The sequence below is a fragment of the Hyaena hyaena genome, unplaced genomic scaffold (genome assembly GCF_003009895.1).
Source record: "Hyaena hyaena isolate Hyena2069 unplaced genomic scaffold, ASM300989v1 scaffold_148, whole genome shotgun sequence".
In the NCBI taxonomy this organism is placed as follows: domain Eukaryota; kingdom Metazoa; phylum Chordata; class Mammalia; order Carnivora; family Hyaenidae; genus Hyaena; species Hyaena hyaena.
In genome coordinates this window covers 396,108-419,830 of record NW_024080780.1, presented here as the reverse complement: position 1 = coordinate 419,830, position 23,723 = coordinate 396,108, and the positions used below count along the sequence as shown (strand labels likewise).

Genomic DNA, 23,723 nt, shown 5'->3' with positions numbered 1-23,723 from the left:
GCTCTCTCTCTCCCCTAGAAATAAAACATTTAAAAAAAAAAAAGTTTAATGCAGGGGCACCTGGGTGGCTCAGTCCAATAAGCGTTTGACTTTGGCTCAGGTCATGATCTCACGGTTTGGGAATTTGAGCCCCACGTAGGGCTCTGTGCTGACAGCTCAGAGCCTGGAGCCTGCTTTGGATTCTGTGTCTCTCTTTCTCTCTGCCCCTCTCCTGTTCTCTCTCTCAAAAGTAAACAAACATTTAAAAAAAAATAGAAAAAAAAGTTTAACACAGCAAACCCGGTCTCATTTCTTAACGGAATTAAACCTAGCATACTCAGGCGGGACGGTAATGGCATCACACATCTTCACCTGCAGCTCACAGAACGAGCACCTTCATGGACGCACCCTCAGCACAGCCTGCTAAGAAGGGAGGGGTCCTCAGAGAGCCCTCACCCACTACCCAACTAGAACACTGGGGACTACAATACTGTCGTGATTTACGTAGCGCCTTATGAAAGCCGTGTTTGCAAATGCAGGTTATTAAAAGAACCTGTAAGAACAAGTCTGAGAGAGGAGAGGCCACCCTGTCTTCACTCTGGGGATCCGCGCTGTGCTCGGGGATGAACTCGCACTGACAATGGCGGGGCTCTCGTTCGCTGGGCCTCCAGGTCCCACGGGTGTTCGGGCCGCTCTCCCCTCGGGTGGCCCGCCAGGCACTCACTTGAGGGTCCCATCGGGGTTCTCCATGATGACTGCACTGGTGTGCCCCAGGACGAAGCCTGGAATCCAGCCCTCGGCTGCGGGGCACTGGTCAGTGGCGGCTCGGAACACCAGAAACATGTTCTGTTGATTGCTGGCCAGAATCTGAACGACCTCTCCTTGGTAGACGTTTATCTCATCCTCCTTCACTGCCGTGTAATCGTGTGTCACCAACATGGTGGAGATGTTGCTACTGCTGCTGCTTTCACTCTGGAGCGCGAGAGAGAAGAGAAAGGCAGAGGGAACCTGAAACGACATGTGATGTCATCCGTGCGCGCCGTCACGAGCTGTGCTCACCACAGACTCAGAGCCACCCTGGCTCCTCCGCCCCTCTCCTTAGCTAACTTTGTGCCTCTTTCCTGGTCATCGGAAATCTAGAAAGCGACGTAAGCGACAATCTAAAACAAATCACTGCAGCGACGATGCTTTGTGTTTGGAAGACTATTTTAGTCCCATCTTCCTCGCACCCTCAAAGCAACGGCTCAGTCCTCCTGCCGATGCCGTGCGGGTTAGACCTAGGTCATAGTGGTGTCACTGTTACTTTCGTTCTCATTTTAATAAAGTATTATTAAATTAAAAAGCCCTGGAGAGTAGCTCTTCAGCTCACGGACACGCTGCGTGACGGAGCAGCCCCAAATCTGCCCAAGAAAACGTTCACTGAGCATGCGCGCTCCAGGGTCATGCCGAGCTGCTGACTCGCCTCATCGTTTTCACCTTGTTTTTCTCCTCCTAAAACAACGAGCGATACCTGAAAGGTTAATCAACTACTGCTCTGCTCCTGTGGATGGTCACTCTGTGTCCCTCGGCGAGTGGCCCTCCCAGGAGCCTGCCTGATTCGAGAGTCCTGAAGGTGCCGCCGCCGCAGGAACACAGAGTACACAGCACAGCAGAGCAGCTGTGCACACTGAGGGCCCCACAATTCAAGCTTCGGGAACGGACCTGTGTCCTCCTACCCTGGAGTCCTGGCCGTGCCTGACCTCCTTGTCCTCTGTGTCTTTACTGTCCATCCATCACAGTGACCGACATGGAGCGGACACGCAACATCTACTCAGCAACTCAACGAGGCGGGATTGCAAAAGGAAACAGGTCATTTCTGAAGGCCACCTACCTAGGCCCACAAGCTGAGTGGTGTTACTTGCCGTGCGAGAGAGACACAAGTGGCAGTATTTGTCTAAAGCTGTCATTTGCCAAGTGACCCCTTTGTTCCAGGGGAGGGGGCGGAAGCTGACCCCACTGCCAAATCCCTGAGCTAGATCTTGCTCCATCCCCTCTATCAATGGGTGGGGTGTGGGAAATGGCGCCCGGCGCCCTGTTCCTGCTTGCCGTTCTCAGCGTTTCTGCCAACTTCGGTGTCGGGACGTTCATGGCTCCCCAGGCTCCAGTGACACTAGCCTCTGCTGGGCTCTCGGGTGCCTAGGGCAGGTCCTGGGCGGTGTGATTGCGCCTGCCAGGCAACCGTGCCTCATGCGGCTCAGCCTGGGCTACTGGCCTGGTGCTGGGATACATGGCAACGGACGGCGAGCCGCTGTCACCCAGCCGGTGCGCCGAGAACTCCAGGGTCCAGGACTCCAGACCCGCGGTGGATATTTAAGTTAACACGGCAGAGTGCCGGGCTCTGTTCCTGTTTTGCAGAGTCTGTTGCGGACACCTGCCCCCCGTGGATGCCTGTGCTGTCCAGGTCAGGCTACGGTCTGTGCGTATTCACTTCTGCCTTTTTATTCTCTGAGCATGAACTTGCACATTCTGACTTACATAGCAACACCCAATGGCTGTGAGATCACAAAGGCAAATTTGCTAGAAAACTCCAGCAAAAAACAACTTATACGGCATAGCTGCTTTTAGCAATAAGGCGTACGAAGCTCTGTCTTCTAATTTTGCCACAATAACAACAGCTATTAGTATTTTCTGAGCACCCCTATGCACCAGGCTAAGTAGTAGGCACTTAAAATCCATCTCATTTAATGCTCAAAACTGCCTTCCCAGCTGGCACAATCATCACCCCTTTACTGAGTGGGGGGTTAGGAATGTGCTCGGGCCACCTGGGCTTCCGAGATGAAGGCAGGGCTGCATTTGTATTGCTGCCCGGGCAGCAGGTGCAGAGAGACAGTGTATCCACACTTGGGGGCTGGCACAGTCACTGTCTGGGTTGGTCCACATCCACTCCACTCCTGCTCTCAGCAGAGCTTTCCAGAAGGTGCCCATTAAAGGAGGAAGAAGGACCCAGGCCACGGGTTAGGCACAGCCGCCTGGCTGTGAGTGCAGGCAGTTCCATGGAAGTAGTCAAGGAGGAAGGCGGCCAAAGCTGACCTGCCAGGAGGAGGAGATGGCCCAGAGGGGCAGAAATGGGGCAAGGCGACGGTTCCTTTTAATTGCAATACTTAAGAGTCCTAGAGGACATTTCAAATCCCCATTCAGGCCTCTGGTGGGCTTCCCAGCCTTTCTGTAAGGCACCTGGACTTATCTAAAACACTGGCCATTTCCCGTTCCAGGTTACCTACCACCTAAGAAAAAGTGAGAGGCAGAGGCAGCTTCTGCAGCCTAAAGCCGGGACACGTGTCGCCTGTGGCCATCTATACCTTTGTCTCAGGGTGAACGTCCCGGGAGGGCGCCAGGTGGTGACGGTTATCTGGGCACATTCATGGCACCCAGAGGCCAGCACGGGCTCCCTTGGGCTGGGGCAGTCGAGGTCCATCCCGAAGCACGGACTCCGAGGGGTCCTCGGGTGCTTACACGGAGCGTCCAGGTCAGGATGAGCCCAACTGGTAGGAGGGGTCTCAGCTGCAAGGCCACGCCTGCGTCCCCGAGTCTCCCACCAGACGCTGGCGGGCCTGCGACCTCTGCCTCTCTTCCTCTGGCTGCAGTTGCTCACCTGCATTCCTAGCATTTCACAGCCAACTGGGGGCCAGGCGAATGTGCAGGACACCGGCCACAGCCACTGCAGAGGTTACCTGCCCTGACCACCGGTTTTTGCAAATAAGAGTCACGGACAAATACATGTACCAAGACCCATTTCCTACTTTCTTTCTCAATTAAATATGAAGATCGAGTTTAACAATATATGTGACAAGTAGGAGGAAAAGACAAGGCCATGTCACCCCAAACAAGGCATTAATAGAAGAGTCCAGAGGAAAGAAGAGAAGACATGCAAAAGCCAGATTTGTTTTCATAAAGAGAGACACAGACCCTTTTAGGGAAATGTATTTAAAAATTTATAAAGCGATCAAACATACACTCGTTAGAACAGTTCGCCTCCCTCACGCATGCCTTTAGGAAAGTGTTAAAGGTCAGGCCATCCGCCGAGTCGGAAAACAGCTGGCTAGGACAGTGAGGAAGCCTCAATATGGGGGAAAACCCCTACCACAGCAACCTTTCTGTTTGAGGACAGACCCCGACCCAGGCAGCGGGCCTAGGAGAGGGCAAGGAAGCCCAGGGGCGCCCCCTGCTGGGCGCTGCGCCTCCAGCCTGCATCTGGCTCTGCGCCGCGGGGAGCCCCGGCTCCAGAGGCCCTACGGCAGTCTTTATTCCGGAATGAAATTGGGGGAAGCAAGTATTTCCACTGCAGAGATTCCTTTCCCCCCATTTTGTCTGCTTAGTTTGCTGTGAGTTTGATATGTTGGAAATTTTCTTGAGGGACTTTTTTCCCCTCAGCAGGTGAGTCAAAAATGCTGCAAAGATAATTTAAGGCAAAAAAGAGCACAACCAAGCGATGAGCAAAAAGCGTAAAGTGTACGGATTCCAACGGAAACGGGGGGTAAACAGCAGGGACGCTGACCCCTCTAAAAACGTGGGTGAGGAAGGCAGGGGTAAAAAGGAAGTTCCGAGATACCGTGCTGGTCAGTGTGAAAGACGCACAGGCGCTGCGTTGGCAAGGTACCGATCTGCTTCCCCCGTGAAGGAGACACACACAAAGCAAGGAGCGAGTTAGTAGAGACGAGAGCAGCGCTGTCCCCGCGGCAGGAGGGGTTAGAAGGGCGGCCGTCCAGGCCCCGCGGCGGCGGCGGCGGCGGCGGGGCTCCGAGCAGTGCGGGCGCCGGAGAGGCCGGAGAGCCGGGAGTTAGTAGAGAAGAGCGGCGGCCACGGGGACGTTTAGAAGAGCTGGCGGGACAGAGGCAGCGGGGCGGGCGGGCGCAGGCTGCCGGGCGTTCTTACCCCGTTGCTCTGCGTGGACTGCACGGACTGCTCGCTGGCCGAGGAGCACGTGCTCATGCGGTCCGTGTCCTTGCCGGGGGCCGCGTGGCGCTGCGCCTGCCGCTGGAGGGAGTCGCTGTCCCCCGGGAAGGTGAAGGAGCCCGGCCGGCCGGCGGGGGAGGCGGGGATGGAGCTCCAGAAGGAGCCCCCCTTCTGCAGGGGGCTGCTGGGGGGAAAGGGCTCCTTGCCGATCGGAGAAGGGAACGCGGTGGCCACAGGCGAGTTCAGAGGCGAGACGGCCCCGGGCCTGGGCTTTCCCAGGGGCAGCGAGCCCAGGCTGCTCCGCGAGCGGCTGTCCTCCGGGTGGGCCCGCGCCTCCCTGGTGTCCGTATCGCGGCCGGCGCCTGCCGCGTTCCCCGAGGCCTTCCTGGGGCTCTCAAGCACCTTCATCTTGGGGATGTGCTCCGCTTCTCGCTCGGGGCCTTCGGGGTCTCCCGGGGCGCGCCTGCCGGCCTGGCCGGGGCCGGCCTCCGGGGCGGGGCTGCTGCCGGGAGGGGGCGGTGCAGGGCCGGGAGTGGACGTACCTGACATCTTGTCTGCCTCTGCCTGGCTCGCGGCTGCAGAGGAGACCAGCACGGGGGAGTGGTGTCGGACGGGCTGCGGGATCCGGGAGGGTCTGCTCCTGCTCGAGCTGGGGAGGCCGCTGCAGCTGCCGGGACCGCCGCTCGGGTTGCCGCCGCCGCCGCCGCCGCCCCCGCCGCTGGGGGCCCCGCCGCCGCTGCCGCTGCCGCCCCCTCCCCCGCCGCTGCCCCCGCCGCCGCCGCCCCCGCTGTGGTTCCTCTGATACTCGATTGGTGATGTCAGTGCTGCAAAACAGTGGGGGGGGGGGCACACAGAGGAGACTGTCAGGCCACCAAGAAAAATATTCCTCGTGGGGCAAAGGAGAAAGTCACATCATACAATCAAAAGGATATGCGGGTCCCTAACACCCGCTCCCCTCAAGTCGTGGTCCATCCACATGACTGGTGGTCATCTTGACCTTTAAGCAGCCACCCATCCTGGAAGCGACAGACTGACACCATCCATCGGCCAAGGAAAAGGCAAAGGTCTTATATGCTACTCTCCTCCTGATGAACAAGTTCACCCTGACTCCGTCATGGGATGTGCCTGCGGGAGGGGCTGGGGTGCAGAGAAGGCCAAGTACAGGGGGCAGAAGGGGCGTGGGGATGACTTTTACCAGCTGGGGAGCAGCAAGGAGAGACTCGCAGCTCTGCCAAGTGGGAGTCGGACTGCCGCGTGGGAGAATCCCAGAGAGCAGTGGGGCTCCCACTGGTAGGAAAGTTCCAGGCCTCAGCCACAAAGGTCTTTAACCCAAAGAAGCTGCTGTGAGTTCAGGAATCTCCCCTGGGTCCCCCAAGGGCACAGAGGTGGGTTAGGAACCACCTCTGCTTTGCAGGTGTAGCACAGGGAAGGAAAACAGCTCCACAAAGACCACCTGGGGTCGGCAGCTGTCCCATGTCCTGACCTCAGTGGCTTCCTTGTTATGTCATCATCTGCAGGAACTAAAGGAAACATGCCAGGCAAGACGTGGGGAAATAGGAACACAAATTCTTAAAGTGTTAAAACCTTGGAGAAACACAATTAGGCAGAACCCTTGCCTGCCTGGGGGGCATCAGGCACGTGTGAACAAGCATTCTGGAGCCAAATGACATTTTATGAAGTGTGTCTTGGCCATGACGTCTCACTGGAACAAAGGGCCAGAGGCAGAGTGTGACATGCCCAGAGTCCCAACTGCACTCCTAATGGTGCTCCACCCTCCAGAAAAGGACTTTATGTAGACTGAGGAGGGGCGCCTCGTAAACTTTAACAGCATGGCCCACTTAGGCTTCCAGTTTGGAAGGCAGTTCCTTTTATTTTGAAGATGATGGTAAAAATTTAGAGATTTCCCACCAGTTACATGTGATGGGTTGGCATTTAATGCATCACTTAAGAACAATGTCCTTAGGGGCACCTGGGTGGCGTCTGACTTTGGCTCAGGTCATGATCTCACAGTTTACAGGTTCGAGCCCCATGTCAGGCTCTGTGCTGACGGCTCAGAGCCTGGAGCCTGCTTCAGATTCTGTGTCTCCCCTTCTCTCTCTGCTCCTCTCCTGCTTGTGCTCTGTCTCTCTAACTGTCAAAAATGAATAAATGTTAAAAAAAAAAAAAACTAAGCTAAAAAAAAAAAAAAAAAAAGAACAGCACATTTAAAGAGGCCCGCATTGGCTCGCTGTCCTAGGTGCAAAACTTTTTTCTACACACACAGGGACTGTCCCCCAGCCCCCACTGGCCCCACGTATCCAATTCCAACCAGAAATGGAAAAAATGATCAGTCTGGCTGGCGTTAACTCCCAGGCAGCTGACCTCCTCTTGGCTCAAAATGTCGTGCCCTTAATTTTTCACTGAATGCCTGTGTTCCTGGCTCTTGCATGTCATGCGAGGCGTGAAGGTGCTTTTACGGGGACAAAGAAATTACATCCTATTGGATTGGGACACAGAGGATGCGGACGTGGAGAAAAGGACAAAGAGAAGACCTCAGACGAGTATTTAGCTTCTGGCTGAATTCTCCGAGCCCTTCCATGATCACCAAATTAGAACAAGAGTCAGAACTGGCCACTGCAAAGGGAAGCAAGCAGTCACTGACTTAAGGAGTCGAAGGAATGCTCTAAGACATAAGGTCAGTATGGTCATTCTCCCGGTGGAGAAGACATGTCCCCTACGGTGCTTTTCCAGCTCCTCTGTAATCACTCATGTCATGGAAGCAGGGAAGGACAAATCTGTCTTGTTTTCTAGTGCAAGTTGGAGGTATGGGGGAGCAAGCCAACACAAGTTTCAGAGATGCACTGGAGAAAGGTCTCCACCATCTCATCTCAGGCCACTTGTGTCTGCTGCCTCAGTTTTTCTCAGCATTCCCCTCTCAGGACGGGGCTCCAGGGCACAAATGGTGTGAGAAGACTGTGTGCGACATGTGCCAGATGGCCTGCCTGAAATCCTGACTCTGCAATGAAGAAATTGGGGGGCTTTAAATAAATTACGAATCCACTCTGTGCCTCAACTTCCTCACCCGTAAAATGGAACAACAGCGGTACTTGCCGCCAGGGGTCACTGTGAAAAGGAAATGAAGTAATAATATAACAAGGGCTTAGAACAATGCCTGAAACACAGTCTGGGCTAAATACGTCGTGTCAGTATTAGCATGTGATATAAGAGAGAAGAGAAAACAGAAATGGAAATGTGGACCTTAGGGAAAGAAAACACAGGTCCAGTAACAGAACATACACTTACCATTTAAAAAATTGCGCTGGTTTTCTAAAATTTGGTTGATTTCGTGGATCCATGTTTGCCGGACACTCGGACTGGATGAATGCAGAACGAAGGTCTCCACCACACCACCCGTCCTCGATGTCAGAGCAAATTTACAGGGGTCATTTTCCACGTTTTCCTCCAGGCAAAGGCAACTCACCTTAAAAAAATTAAAGCATTATTCACAATGGCCACAATGTGAAAGCAACCCAAGCGTCCAATGACTGATGGACAGATGAACAAAATGCGATCTATGGAATGAGTTAATGGAGTATTACTCAGCCCTAAACAGGATAGTCTGACACATGGCACAACTTGGAGGAACCCTGAGGACATTATGTGAAGTGAAATAAGCCAGTCGCAAGAAGACAGGTACTGTTATGATTTCATTAAGTACCTTGAGTGATCAAATTCATACAGCCAGAGAGTGGCATGGTGGGTGCCAGGGGCTGGTGGTTTAATGAGCATAGAATTTTGGTTTTGCAAGGTAAGTAGAGTCCTGGAGATGGACGGTGGCGATGGGGATTCAACCACGTGAATGTACATAATGTCACTGAGCTGTACACAGAAAAATGGCCAAGGTGGTAAATTTATGTGTATTTTACTACAATAACAATAATTTATAGACACATGAATTCCCATGAATTCCCTTATGATGACCCGGTGTTTGTGTATCCCTAACTTCCTATCCCCAGAAACAAAATGACACCATTTAAAAAACTTGACTATTGGGGAGCCTGCATGGCTCCGTCGGTTAAACATCCAACTCTTGATTTCAGCTCAGGTCATGATCTTTCGGTTTGTGGATTTGAGCCCCATGTCGGGCTCTGCACCGACAGCGTTGAGTCTGCTTAGGATTCCCCCTCTCTCTATCTCTGTCTTTCAAAACGGATAAACTTTGAAAAAAAAAAAAACCCTATTAATATAACATGTGTTACAAAATTATATGTGATATCATGTGTAAAATAGTTTTACAGAAGCAGGCCATGGGAAAGAACATATAGAGGGTTTCTCTGCTGTCTGGAGTGGAGAGTCAGTCAGGAGACTTCTGGAAGGCGGAAGACATTCAGAGGACAGTGGGAGACAGCAGAGGCCCAAGGCTTCATGCGGCCCGGTCCTGACGCCTCCCTAGGTGCTGTTGGGCACAAGAGCCTCCTCCAGCCCGAGAGGGAGGACACAGGGTGGCTGCTGCAGGTGGTCAGCAGAGGCCTGACCGGGAGTGGGGTGGCGCTGTGCCTCCTCACTGCTGAGACCGCAGGGCTCAGAGATTAGGGGGCCCTAACACAGGGAGGCACACCTCTCTCCGGAGCTCAGGGCCTGCAAAGCCGCCAGGTGGAAGGCACAGGGAGGGAGAGGAGGGCGAGCAGGGTGCATCTCCCAGGGACCATCTGCTGGGCCCTCGAGCCCTCTCCTCTGCTTTATTCTGTCTTGCCCTTGGTTTGTCCCATTCACAGACTCAGGGTCATTTGCAATTACTTCATCTGGTTACTTATTTGTGTTTCTCTTTCATCGACAACAAGCTCCTGCAGGGCACCGAACGCCCGTCTTATCCACCCCTGCGGCCCCACGCCCAGCTCTGATCGCTCAGTATATCCTTGTTGGCTGTGGGCAGAGAATAAGACACGGGGGAAGCTTTCTGCTCTGGTCTTAGAACAGTACTCCAAATCTGTCTCTGCACTGCAGCTGTCTGTGGTCCGAGGGAAGGTGGTGCACAAGAACTAGCCAGGACAAGGTCTTGTCATCACGTTTTAGTACGATGAGAAGTGGCCGTGGACACGCAGAGATGTGTGCATGACAACAGCCACTTCAGAATGCAGACAGTTGAGGGACGGAGTGACTTTTTAGAAGTTCTAAGATATTTGAGGAGATTCTCCAAACATTTAGAAAACAAACAAAGGATAAGGACATGTCATCTCTGAAAAGGAAGCAGTTGATCAGCGTGATGGGTACGTGCATTTGCACAGACACACATTACCTTGATGCTGTTCTTAAACAGGAATCCTGGCATGGAGAAGCCCTTTTTTTTATCAAGCGGTTCACTGAAAATGACGATCTGCTCAAAGAGGAAAACCCGCCTCTCTTTACAGCGAGGCAGAAGTCCCGAGTCTTGGTCCGTGACCAAGAACGTGTCCTGCAAGAGCAGCTTACCCTGCGCAACGATTTTACCCTAGAAGGGGGAGCAAAGGAAGAGGAGAGGAGAACATTGCATTCTAAGTCAAGACACAGGAAGTTTTGTTTTCTTTCTTGTTCCCAAGGAATAACGCATTTTTCTTCTATTAATTTAAAGAGCCTAACATTTTCTTTAATTATAGTGAGTTCTTAGCCCCAAGCAGAATAGTCATCTAGGTAAAATTCTTGCCAACCTCTGCAGGAGTCTCTGGCCTCCGTTACAATTAAAGACAAAGTGGATGGAAAGTGTATGTAGTTCACTGACCCGGGCTGTCAAGGGGCAGGCCCCGGGCCAGCTGCACGGCCCCCCCGGCAGGACCCACTAGAAACGCACAGCGTCCTGTGCTCTCAGAAGCTCTCCAGGGGACTGTGCGTGTGCCCTCGTGAGAACCACAGCACTCAAACTTTAAACCCTAGTTCTCTAGTAGAACAGTGGGCAAGAAAAGCAAAAACTTGTCCTCTTTCCTTACTCAGTAGCTGAATTTTAAAAAATTCTGAGTATCTTTTAGGACACTAATCGGTGACATGTAATACAAATAGTCTGGCAACTCAGAGAGAAGTCTGTTAGAGTAACACTGAACATCGCGACCCTGAAGTCAAGCTCCCAGGGATGCAGGCTGAGCAGGGGCCCCTCTCTTCCCACTACCTGCCAGGGGAGGAAACTCTGCTGTTTCAAGAGCAGAGGCTCCAAGAGACAAAGCACAGTCCTGCCTGTTTCCACCATCAGACAGACGCTGGGCTTTGAGCAGAGGAAGGTCCTCGAAAAGCAAATCAAATGCACCGAAAGAAGTTGAAAGAATATCAATCAGGTTCACGTAGAAGTGAGAGAAGACAGAAAACCACGCAACAAGGATCAGCTTTCTACATGTGGAGATAAATAATCCAAGACCAAAGAAAGTGACGGAAGCCAGAGGGGTGAGTTTAAACAACAGGCGCATTACGTCAAATCCCTGCAGCCGCCCGACGTTCATCATGTCGTTGCACCGCTTGGGTACTATGCACATGACTTCCACAGCTCTCTGCGGGTGGGGGTGGGGGGGAAGGGAGAGGGACAGAGAGAGAGAGAGAGAGAGAGAGAGAGAGAGAGAGAAAGAGAGAGAGAGAGAGCCAATGGTCAGCACCCTCCGGGGAGGGCTGGTATGCTAACCCTCACAGCCACCCCCAAGTCCTCCTCCCTCCTTCCCTGCCCATCAGGGTGCACAGGGTACATCCCGAGGAAGGAGGAGCCAAAGGCCCCAGGGACAGACTCCTCTAGGGGTGGGCTGTTCTGGGAGACACGGGGTGGGGGTGGGGGAGTAGGGATGAGCTGGGCCAGCCCAGTGCGGGGAGGTAGGTACCTCTAATTCCGATGTATCCAGGCTAGCTTTTTTGGAATACTTGAGGAAGTCCTGTAAGAAGCACAGAGAGGACATGATGGGGCGAAAATCACAGAGCAGCTAAGCAGCTAACCTTGTGAATCATTCCTGATGTGCCAGGCACCGGGCCAGATGCTTCAGCTGCCCTTCTTTCTCCCAGTAACTTGATGAAAATATACCCTTACGTGGACTTCAATCTGTGGCAGAGCAGTCGCCCAAATCTAAGCAGGTAAAGGCTCCCCTTTTATGCTAAGATGGCTCTGGTCTCTGCAAATACCCAGCTTCAAAGTTTCATATTCATATTCGAAGGAATCTCAATACAGTTCAACAGCCACTTTTGTCATGCAAAACCGTGCGGCTTTGCCTTTAATCCTTCTTAGGAATCTAAACCAATCAAGGGCTTCTGAGCCCTGTCTGAGCAACCTTTGCTTCTGGGGACTGACATCTGAACTTTACCCAGGACCCCAGGAAGATGAGGGAACGCGTGAGGTCGACAGGGCCAGGGAAAACTGTTAGTATCCAAAGATCTGTGGTGGGAAGAGTCCCCTTCAACCAACATTTGGATGCAGACCTTGATGTAAACGAAAACTCGAGAAAACAGTGTAAGGTGCCTTGCTAGATTTTATTAAATTTCCTCTGAAATGTTTAAAATCAGGAGGAAGAAGCCTGCTTGATATTTTTTACAGGAAAGAAGCCCTTCACCTGCCCAAACTTCCTTCCTGTCAGCCGTGTGGCCTTCTCACCCAACCCGCGCCTGACGCCAGTGTGCGCACCCGGCGAACCCTCACCTTCAGGAGCAGCTGGTACTTCATGATCCTCTGCACTGGTTTGATTAGCAGATCTGTGAGCTGCAGCCTGTGACCGAGACGCTGCTTTAGGTCCTGGGGTTTTAAAGGAGAAAAAAAAAAGATCTGAAGTGTTGTCTTTTAAAGGGTGATTATTTAGTCCCATCTAACTGTCGGAAATGCTAACTACTCAGCAGGAAAGGCGGTGGTGGGGAAGGCGGCCACACTGTACAAAACCCAACCAGGCTGGCGCCATTTCTCAGAATGGCCTCTTCGCCATTGTAGGGCTGTTTCCAAAAGCCTTTTTTTGCTGGTTTACAGACTTTCTTTCAATTGCTTTCTTTCATTCATATAAACACATGTTTTATTTTTAGGCTAAACGTTTAGATCATGAGTTATTCTGAATCTGTAATGAGCCTTAAGGTTCAAAACTGCTTAAAAACCCCTTTATTTTAACAATGACCCCAGTCTTCTGAAAGCTAACGGGGACACACAAGCACAGACTGAACTCCTACTCATTTCTCTGATTTATAGGAAAGAAACAGGTTCAGAACACTTATAACTGAGGCTAATTTCCTGAGACTTGCTTTGTTTCTGGGAAACATGATATTTTAATTTTTGGATATCAACCATAACAAAAGATTCAGAAATACTTTGTTTCTGTCTCGGGTCTTACCTCAAAAAAGGTATCAATGTATTCTGAGACAATGTGCTCAGACTTTGGTTTATTTTGACAATAAACTATGTACATGTGCAACCTTCTCTCCTAGGAATGAGAAAGACAAACAGATGGGTTAAAACAATTGGAAGTTCAAATAGAATATAAGAGCACATGCACATTTCAGCACATTCATAAAGGAAATTTTCTTAAAACAAAACTGTGGTTCAGGCTCGTGGGAGCACATTCCAGATGCATGACTAGGTCAGTACTCTGCTTTGTGGCCCCAAAAGCAGCCTTTCCCCCGTCGCCCCCTTAGGTATTTCAGACCTCTCACTTTACCCGGCAAATACCAACCAGGGGCAACAGGAGAGTGGGCTTCTCGATAACAAATGAAGAATGACTGCCACCCCTCCAAACGGCCCAGCGGCCGTGGGAAGCCTTGCTGGCTTTAGTATGTAAGAAAAGACTCTTTAATTGCAAACGCTGCAGGCAGGGGGAGAAGTACATAGCAAGCCATCCCTTAATCTGGTGATGCTCAAAGCGTGATGTGCACACCCCCTGGGAGTCCTTGTGACCCTCCCGGGGACCCCAGGGCTCAAAACTATTTTCCAACTAATACTAAGCTGTCAGTTACCCCTTTCTTTGTGCTACCGTCTCACTGATGTGTAAAGCCAGCTGGCATCCTGGCAAATATTCACCCCCACACGTTGGCAGAAGACTGCCAGTTTCACCTCAGAATGACCCGGATTCAGGAATAAAAGTCCATTTTATTAAAACTCAGCCATGGAGGATATATCTTTTTAACGTTCTTGTGACAAAACAGAGGTCCTCGCAACACTTCTGGTGCATATGATGGTTGCCTCAAGCAAAACCATTTGTGACACTGAGCTGTGGGCTAAATGAGCTGCTGGTTTTTGAGGACCGCCATTGTTCCTTGAACAAAGGATGGAGGCAAACTGTAATTACTTATACTTGGGTATCTGTCAGACATTTTCCTGGAACATGAACAAAAAAAGTGTGTCGTTTTGAGGCAAATTGGCAGTATCTGTTAATAATGAAACTCTGAGCTTTCAAGGTAGAGATGAGAATTCTGGAAAACCCGTACCTGCCTCTGCTTTCCTGACAATACCTAAAGACTGACTTTTTGACACTGTATAAGAAAATGTCTCAGCATCTGGAAGATCTGTCTAACCTGGTGAACCAGTGTTTCCCAACGTTCCAGTGCACGAGCCCACAAGCTGGTGCAGGGGTGAAAGCCTGTAAGTGCGAGCCACTTCAATGGCTCCTAGTATAGCAGCAAGGGAGAAGTCCAGCAAGAGCTTTTCAGATTCCAAGTGGTAGCCAACCTTTATGATAGGATCACTTGTTCGAGTTTTGGTGTAACATCTCAGAAAACTACCTGTAATTATCTGAAAAGAGTATCAAAATACTCTCTATCTGTATGAGGACGGATTTTGTTTTTCATATATTTTAACCACAAAGAATTCCACAATACAATGAAGGTGGAAGCAGATATATTAAAAAAAAAAAATCCGTCTGTTTTCTATTAAGGCAGACATCCAAGAGATTTGCAAAAAATGCAAAAACTCTTATCACTAATTTTTTTTTTAAATATGGAAAAATTTCCTAAAGAGACCATTAACGTGAAAACACATTCCAGATTTGCACATGTATTTGGCTCCTACATGAAACCTACTTCCTGTTTAGGTGTGTCACCATCTTCACTAAACTCTTGTTTGTCCACAGATAGACACCCCTAGAGGTTCCTGCTTCAGCTCTGCCTCTGGTCCTTCTGGCCACTCGTACTGCCCTGAGCTAAACAGCCAGCTGGGGCTTGTGATGGCGGTGGGGTGGGGTGATTTGTGTGCGGGGGGTGCGGGGGCTTAATTCCAATTCGCTGACGCTGCACGGTTTGATTTTATTCTTAACAGAAGCACTTTTGTGAACTATCAGTGAGTTCTCCTTTAATCTGAAAAATCAGTTACTAAGCATGACAATATCCGCACAGAATATAAATAATGTTATTGTACTGACATGTTTAACGAAAAGGGATCCTAGTTTTTCCGGATCTTCAAGGCACTTCTCCAACTCTCCTAAAAAAAAGCTGAAATGAGATGAGAAGCATTAGAGTCATTTTCAGTTTGGCCTTCTGATTTTAGACTGAGGTTTATATTTCAAAATTGTGTTTTGACACCCTCAACTGGAAAGTGTAAAGTATGCACTTAAGAAATGTAACATGCACAGAAAACATTTTGTTAGGACAGGAACCCAAAGAGACACACAGTTAGAAAAGACAAGGCGGAATGAGACCATCCCTTGACTGGCAACCTTTCCTTCTCTTGGACAATCCACACTTTTGGTCTCATTTTTCTTAAGGACACAAGCAATAATGTATCACAGCCGGATACTGAGAAAAAAATAAAAGTTTCAGGATGATTGGTCATTTTTATTTCTGAAAACCTGAGATTCGTATTCATTCTGATAAATTTTAAGGAGCTCAAATTGGGTAAGAATAGATGTAAAGTACTGAGTATGTATCAGTTTTATAAAGTTTTCTTAAATACTAAAATCAGCTTCTAGGTTATGAGTATTAGCTCCCATTGAGACAGAGGTCAGGTATAAGCACAGAAACAGAAGAGCTGGGGACGGCCGCTCCTTCTCACTTCTGGGCTACAGCTGACTTTACGACATATGCCCACCTTACTGATCACTTACCAATGCTGATATTTATGTGTGCTATTTTATTTTATTATTTTTTTATTTAAAATTTTTTAAAAAATTTATTTTGAGAGAGAGCGAGAGAGTGCGCGTGCATGGGGGAGGGGCAGAGAGAGAGGAAGAGAATCCCAAGCAGGCTCTGTGCTGATCGCAATGAATCTTGAGCTCATGACCTGAGCCAAAGTCGGAAGCTTAACCGAATGAGCCACCCAGGCACCCTGTTTGATATTTTATTAACCCTCAAACCAGCACATCAATGAACGCTGTGCTGGATTTCCTGGCACTTGGGGTTTTACTATAGCTCTGCACCCTGTGGCAGGCCCCCAGTCGCCCCAGGAGCACCGTGCTGCTTCCCCTCCTGTCTCAGCTCCCCAGACAGACGTGGAGGGGGCGGACGAGACAGCACACAGATCCCTTCTTACAGTTAGGTTCCCTGCATGTTCCTGGGAGGTCTACGAATTATGCTGTGTCTGAAGTTGACCATTCTTTATCTAGGAGTCCAACTGAATTAGACACTATGGGGGAATAGGAAAATGATGACCCCATACCTGGGTTCAAAGGTTTTATACTCTATTAGGAGAAATAAAGTTAGCAACAGTGAAACACTACTTGGTATACATGCGATGATAACCCCTCCTTGTATCTGCACAGGATTTCACAGTTTAAAAGGCATGTTTACGCGTGCTATCTGCAAGGGGTGGGGAGCACATCTGCTTGGAGTGACGAGGTCTAATGGAGAGTGATCATTTGGCCTGGGCTTTGAAGGTGATAGGAATGTGAAAGTGACAGGGTCATGGAAACAGAAAAGCGCAGCTGGAACATTCCACAAAAATATCAACAGCTGGCATTAAGCACTCCATAGATGGCTAAGGATTTTTAAAATTAGGAGTAAGGCAGGGTATCTAGGTGGCTCAGTTGGTTAAACATCCAACTCTTGATTTCAGCTCAGGTCATGATCTCATGGTTTGTAGGACGGAGTTCCGCATTGGGCTCTGTGCTGACAGCTTGGAGTCTGCTTGGGACTCTCTCCCTCTTTCTGCCCCTCCCCTGCTCATGCTTGCTCACCTTCACTCTCTTTCTCAAAGTAAAGTAAGTAAACTTAAAAAAACATTAGCAGTAAGGTGGCCTGAAGGGGCAAACGTGTATCTCCTCCTGATCAGGACAGTGTGACAATGTACTGGACTCAAATCTGATTGTCATGTGTAGTCATGTCTATTTTTTTTCATTAAAATTCTTGGAAAAAAGAGTATCTTCAAAACCCTCTAAAATAATTTGTAATTATTTAAGAAATGGCTGCAATTCTAATGAAAGCCTTTATTGAAGCTTATTCTATACAGATGTTGTTCTGAGCACTTTACATGTGTTAACTCAGTCTCCTTTCACCAAAAACCACCATGCGGTGGACGGATAAGACCATGACCTGCACTGTGCAGATGGAGAAAGGAGACACAGGGAAGGGACGCAAATGGCTCACTGGCTCAAGGTCAGGACTAGGCTCTGAACTTGGGCAACCAGGCTCCGTGTCGGTGCTTCCTACCACACCGGACGGGCTCCCCGGATGGCCCAGCACACAGAAGAGACTCTACCCCGGCCATGAGATGCTGTTACAAAACTCCTTGGCACGTTGTATTTCCTTTGCACCTTTCCAGCTAGCTCCACAAGCTTACAGGTCATAAAAGGAGATGAACCAGTTAATGCCCGTTACCATCTGCCCTACAGGATGCAGTTTAGCAAGGGATGGTACTGCGTGTGCACCATCAAGCGTGGAATGTATTTTACGTACTCTCTGTGCCAGTCATAAATCTGGTGGATGTTGCCGAATACAATCTTGTCCTTTCCTTTCATGTCATCAGGGACGCCATCTTCTTTCATGAGAGCCATGTAGCCCTGTGAGCAGTTACAGGAAAGTTTGCTTCAGTGAACGTACTGGAGTCTAATAATGATTTATGGATTAACAGTTGTAACAAACATAAGAGCCGTATGCACTAGTGGCCTCGTAACCCTTTCTTTATTTAAAAACAAGCAAAAGTCCTGTATGAAAAGTGCCCTCCACTGGCTCCATATGTACGGTTGTACGCACTGCCAGGATTTGCTCCCCTTGAACTATGTGGAATTCATAGATCTAAATTCTTCTGAGGAACTGAAGACATCTCAATGTAAATGGTTTCATAAAAACAAATTATCTTATCAGCTTGTAAACACTAAATATTTGGCTGGAAACATATTTCCTCTGTTTTCAGCATAATATAAACAGATTTCCTTCTCTTTTTTGGATTATCTACATGATTCGTTAAATAAGAATTTAACAGTATTCTTTTCATAAATTGATTTTTTCACAACAGTTGATTAAATATGTTGCTAAAATGTGGCTTACAACTTCCATTTAACTTGAATGCGATTCAGCCTTGGCTGGAATCTCTTAAGTAATTCAAGTTACTTATTTTAATGTTAATCATAACTGCAGACACATCAAGCTTGCTACATCTTTTGTTACACAATTAACTGTAAAGGCTGTTACTTTTAATGGAATGAACACCCAAAAAGTATCGTCCTAGATATATCTGCAAAGCTGGAAAGAATAACCGTAGTATTCTATGCTGTAAAAAACAGCTTTTTTCTGAGCAGAGTTTACAAATATGATTCTGCCCTGAACTTCAATGCCAGGGATAAATAACCCTAGAGATGGGGCTTGATCCAGAATGAATGGCGGTGGTCTTGTTATGGCTACACAGTGGGAGGCAACGTCTGGGCAATGACAATACTGATGCATATCTTCTGAGAAAAGTACAAGCAAGTGGCCTGGGACAGAGCAGTCCTGGACCCAGGTGGATTCAGCATGGATCTGAAGCCACAGCTGGCCACACTGACTTTTTCAACCAGTGACGCTCTCCCATTTCTGCGGTGATACCAACTTTCATAAATCATTAAAGGCAAGATCTCCAAATAATAAATACAGTGGTTGGATATAATAATTTAAAAACTTAATTGTAAAGAAAGATGATTTTATCAAAGATGCATTATGTGAGGATGCCTGGCTGGCTCAGTCGGTTAGGCGTCCGACTTTGGCTCAGGTCACGATCTTGTGGTTCGTGGGTTCGAGCCCCACATCGGGCTCTGTGCTGACAGCTAGCTCAGAGCCTGGAGCCTGTTTCGGATTCTGTGTCTCCCTCTCTCTCTGACCCTCCCCTGCTCATGCTGTCTCTCTCTCTCTCTCTCAGAATAAAACATAAAAAAAAGCAAACAAAAAGCCCCCCAAAGATGCATTATGTGAAAAAAAGCATTTAAAGGTGAATACAGATTAAGATTGGCTAATTTCATTTTTCACAAACTTGGTTTTCTTGGGGGGAGGCGTCAAATGTTTTTAAAGCTTTTGAGAAGGCATTGGTGTTGAACTGTCAAACGTGACAACCATTGGTGTCTGACAAGGTTACTAAATCTCTGAAAACACATACCTCAACAACACAGCCGAGGTCCCGCACGTAGTCACGCTCTGTCTCCACTAGTTCTTGCAAAACGTAGCTGGAAAGAGAGAAAAACCAGTGTTACAACCCCAACTCCTCATTGTTTAAGTGAATTCTTTAGCACTTTGCTTTTGTCAGGTCAGACCCCTGCTAGGACCGGATGTACTGTGATAAGTCAGTTTTACACAGTTGGGCCTCCAATGCTTGAGTGTCCCAACTCACTTACAGGTTCATGTACATGACCCACATGAGCTGTGGGCTCTGATCACATATACAGACAATAAAGAGAGCCATAGGCATAAATTTGTCACAATGGCATGGCGTTAAAGGGAGCAACTTTGTTTGGTTTTGAAACAATTGTTTTAAGCTTCACTGGACATAGAAGAAAAAAATTTAATTCAGATATTTAAAGCCTTGGGTCTGAGCACTCATCTAGGAGTGTTTCTGAAGGCTCATAACTGTTTAAGGCCTCTCTGATAATAGGAATCAGTTGATCTGAAAAGCAAACCATCTCAGCTGTCCCTGAAAAGGTCCGTTGGTCTGTTCATCCATTCATTCAATTGGCACTGAGAGCGGGCATCTTGTACCAGATGCAGACTGGGAGAGAACTCTCAATGAACTCCAGGCCCTGCCCTCATGCAGCATACACGTTTCCCCCCTTCTCCAAAGGCAAGTTTAAACCTTTTGTAACATTTTTCAGGACTCTTTTTACCGTAAGCGGCCTTACTGGAACTGAGACATTATCATGAAAGTGTGTTTGAAAAATATTCAAGGTTTCGGGATTGTATCTGATTTTGTTGCTTTCTTTTCCTTCACAACTATATACACAATAGAAAGCACGGCAGTTTCTCTCTAGAAGTGACAGGACATAAGCTGCTATCATTTATAAATACAGTGCACCTGTGCAAGGGACAGAGCCTACAGCTGTAGGGGCACCTGCTGGCTCAGCTGGAACAATGTGTGACTCTTAATATCGGGGTTGTGAGCTCAGGCGATGCTGGGCATAGGCTTAAACAAACAAACAAACAAACATCTTCCAAACTCTAAAACACAAACCCGCAGGACACCCGCGGCTAGGGACTACTGCACCCTTCAGAGGTTCCGAGATGTTTTTAAACACATGAATTATTCAAGGAGAGACCCTGGGTCTTCCCGTTGCACTGATTCAGAGATGAACCCCAGTCACACTTCTGAAGGTGACAAAGACCAGAGGAAAGCTGACAGTGGCGCTGGGAACATCTCTTACTGCCGTCTCTTTAAGGAGCTGGATTTCCTTTCTTCCATCTCATCAATGGGCGAGGAGGAGGAGAGAAGGGAGTTGTCGGAAGGGTTGAAGGAGGGGCTGCTGCTGTCTCCCTGGTCCACAAGGAGTGAGCTGGGCCGGTCCTCCAGCGCCTGAAAGAAAACCAGACCGCCAGTCACGTTCCCAGCCTCCGGCCCACGAGGCTGAAACTGGGATCAGAAAATCTCAAACACCAGAAAATACAGAAGGCTGGGCTGTAAAATGAGAAGATCTAGGTTTGTGAAATTACATGGTATTTGGTATCAAAAACCTCCACTATTAATACCAATATGGAGCAAGAGGAGCTGGGTAAACAAGAGAAGTCAGAGCAAAAAGGACAGTGAATTTGTATGCGTTAATACATTCTGTTTTTTGTCACCACGTAATCAGAAATGATACAACTTGTTTACAGCAGAGCACTGCACCATCTCTGGATGGAGCACGTTATTTCGAATGCATGATGAATTTAGCCATTTTCTTTACGGTTACGTTCCTGTCAAGTGTGCGGAGTCTCCTGTCAGGACAGCCTACCCCAGGCACGTCACCGGGGTCCCTTGTGGGTGGCCACACGGCAACGTCGGCGATCTGCATCAAGAACACGGGCTTGCTGTCTTCATTATCCGTGAAGCCCGGACTCCCATGTCAGCGCACACAGAACACCGGCGAAACAGATCTCTGGATACTTGCAGCCTCCTTCCTCTGTGGCAGAGGCAGCCATCAAGCCGCCTCAATGACGCATCCTAGCCTCTCTCCTGCACTGGATTTTGGTTTCCATGAGCGACTGTTTTCAGTGTCGTATGCCCTGCAGAACCTCGAACAAAGCTGTTCAACACATCAGACTTGAACGTGGACTCTGTCCCTAGATTAATGTGACAATGATTAGCAGGTGATTACTCGTTGGGACATATGAACTGTGCTTCTTACCCTGAATTCCTAAAGCTCCTAGGGGTGTGGGTTACGGTTCTTTTAAAATTTCCAAAGCATCCAGCTGGAGATACAGAGATGATCAAGGGATATTTTATCAATTGAACAGGAAAAATGTGATTAGCTTATCTTCAAACAAAAAGTTCAATACAAACTGCAGGAACACTTAATATTTCCTGTCAAACCAAAACCTCTAATGCCTGTCCAATTTTCTCCCCTGGAGAGTAGCAGACCAATGCAGACTTTGTCACTAAGCACAGCTCTGAGGACACAAAGTCTGTGCACGGAATTCTGTTCACCAAACCCATGGAGCTGTGGAAGTGTACCAACTGCTGCACTTATTTGTGATGAACAGTGAAGGAACGGGGCTTGATGAGAAAACAGCACTCTTCTTTTTAGGTAAATAGCTGTTGACCTTTACTGGAAGGCAGCACTCTGTGGGGAGTAACAGGGCTCTGCTCTGTGCTCATGGATCACGGAGACAGGGGTCTGGAGGAGGAAGAGGACACCTGCACGGTCTCCTGTCTAAATCTTCGAGGAAACAGCTGATGCTCGTCAGATTCCATTCTGCTCCTTTCAACGGTGATTAAACAGAAAGAAAATCAGGAGGATGTCCACAGATGTCCCTTCACACAGAGCCGCGAGCAGTGGACTTGACTGGTGTCCGGAAGCTCCCGTCTTTGGCTGGCAGAGTGGCTGTCTGGCCCCCAAAGGCCTAGGGGTGCTGGGCATGGACCCAGCAGGGCAGCCGGAGGGGCGCCGCCGTGCCAGCGGGACGCGATTGTGGCTCCGTGTTCCTGCCTGCTGGCTGGCACACAGGCAGTGTAACCGGGGAAAGGCCACCACAGGGCTGGAACTCCTGGGGCGTCACAGATTCGGATGAATCATCTGTGAAGCACTATGGGTTGGTGGAGTCTTGTGGGCACGTCCTCTCTGTTCCTTAGGTGTGGACAGGTCTGCACAGACAATCCATCTCTTCTAAGGTTAGTTTTGGTAAATGCCCGTTTCATCCAGGTTGTGCAATTTATTTTCAAAGAGCTTAACAGAAGGTGCAATGATTATTTTAATTTCCTTAGTTTGCCTCTCCCATCTAATTCCTTGTTTTGTGAATTTGTGCTTCCTTTCCATTTTCTTGAGAAGGTTTATTACTTCTTGAAAGAACACGTTTTGGGTTTAATTATTCTATTGTTCTTCTGTTTTCCAATTCATTAATTTCTGTGGTTCTAGTATTCTTGAGGTAGATGTTTATTTCATTTATTTTCATTCTTTCTCAGATGTCCCTTTATATTTAAATCAATGAAGAGAAGAAAACCCCAGAGTCAAGTTCAAATAGTTGCTGTGGCTGTCAGCTGCTACTGCCCTATTGCCAACACGTAGGCAAGACACCCCATCTTCCAAATACCAGTAGGGTCAGGAATGTGCAGATGAGAGAGAGGCCGGAATCCCAGGAAATAGTTTTCAGGGTAGTTTTTATTTTTCAGATGGACTCTGCAGGATTTAGGGTTAGGTTCAGTTGCCCGAATGTCACACTACGTAAGAGCTGCACAGCTTCTTCCCAGTCTAGGAAGCTAACATGGAGCTTTCGAAGGATAACAAATTCAGTGTGCAAATTCTATTACGAAGGTGCTATAGCCTGAGAGGTCACCCACAAGAAAATGGGTGAGGATGACTCTGGACCTTGGGCACGTGGTAAGTGTGCAGGGGGAGCTCAGGGTCACATGAGCAGGGCGGGTTAAAGGATATTAACGCGACTCAGAGTTTTCACGGACAAAGAGCAGTTCTCATTTGACATCAGAGGATTAGTGACAGGAAATCAGCACACAGCAAAGGGTCCGCTGAGCCAGGAAAAGAAGGCAGAATCTAGATTACAGTCCATGGACAAGAAGATGGGGTGAGTCCACCACAAACAGCATGAATATGGTCCTTCCACCGGGGGAAGGGCAGGCAGCAGCGACTCCACCCATGTGGGTGGAGCCTTGCTGGCAGCACAACAGCAAACAGCACTTGTGCCTGGCGCAGAGCTGAGACACAGGCTCAGAGAGCCCAAGCGTAAGCAGCAGGGTTTGAACACCAGTCTACCTGACTCCAAAACCTACGCCCTTTCCATGACGCCAAGAGCCTTAGGCCTGTTAACTGAAGGAGAAACGTAAGTGAGTA

General features: G+C 48.9%; 1 protein-coding gene across 4 annotated transcripts in view; it reads right to left on the bottom strand.

The window, feature by feature from the left end:
• The window catches only part of TRIO (trio Rho guanine nucleotide exchange factor), a 349,937-nt gene that overhangs the window by 11,615 nt on the left and 314,599 nt on the right, over positions 1-23,723 (bottom strand). The window contains exons 38-50 of one of the 4 annotated variants that reach the window (XR_005529593.1): positions 20,607-20,755; positions 19,352-19,418; positions 17,683-17,786; positions 15,216-15,285; positions 13,197-13,286; positions 12,524-12,616; positions 11,718-11,768; positions 11,322-11,399; positions 10,187-10,378; positions 8,194-8,371; positions 5,454-5,735; positions 4,891-5,095; positions 863-951 (exon numbers count right to left, since the gene is read on the bottom strand). Coding sequence is in view for 2 of the 4 variants with exons in the window: in XM_039238832.1 (XP_039094763.1) it covers positions 704-951; positions 4,891-5,735; positions 8,194-8,371; positions 10,187-10,378; positions 11,322-11,399; positions 11,718-11,768; positions 12,524-12,616; positions 13,197-13,286; positions 15,216-15,285; positions 17,683-17,786; positions 19,352-19,418; positions 20,607-20,755 (2,165 nt within the window). In the remaining 2 variants the exon portion in view is untranslated. Of the gene's footprint in view, positions 1-703; positions 952-4,890; positions 5,736-8,193; positions 8,372-10,186; positions 10,379-11,321; positions 11,400-11,717; positions 11,769-12,523; positions 12,617-13,196; positions 13,287-15,215; positions 15,286-17,682; positions 17,787-19,351; positions 19,419-20,606; positions 20,756-23,723 lie in introns of those variants that run through there. The other 3 variants (XR_005529594.1, XM_039238832.1, XM_039238833.1) reach the window with 3 other exon arrangements.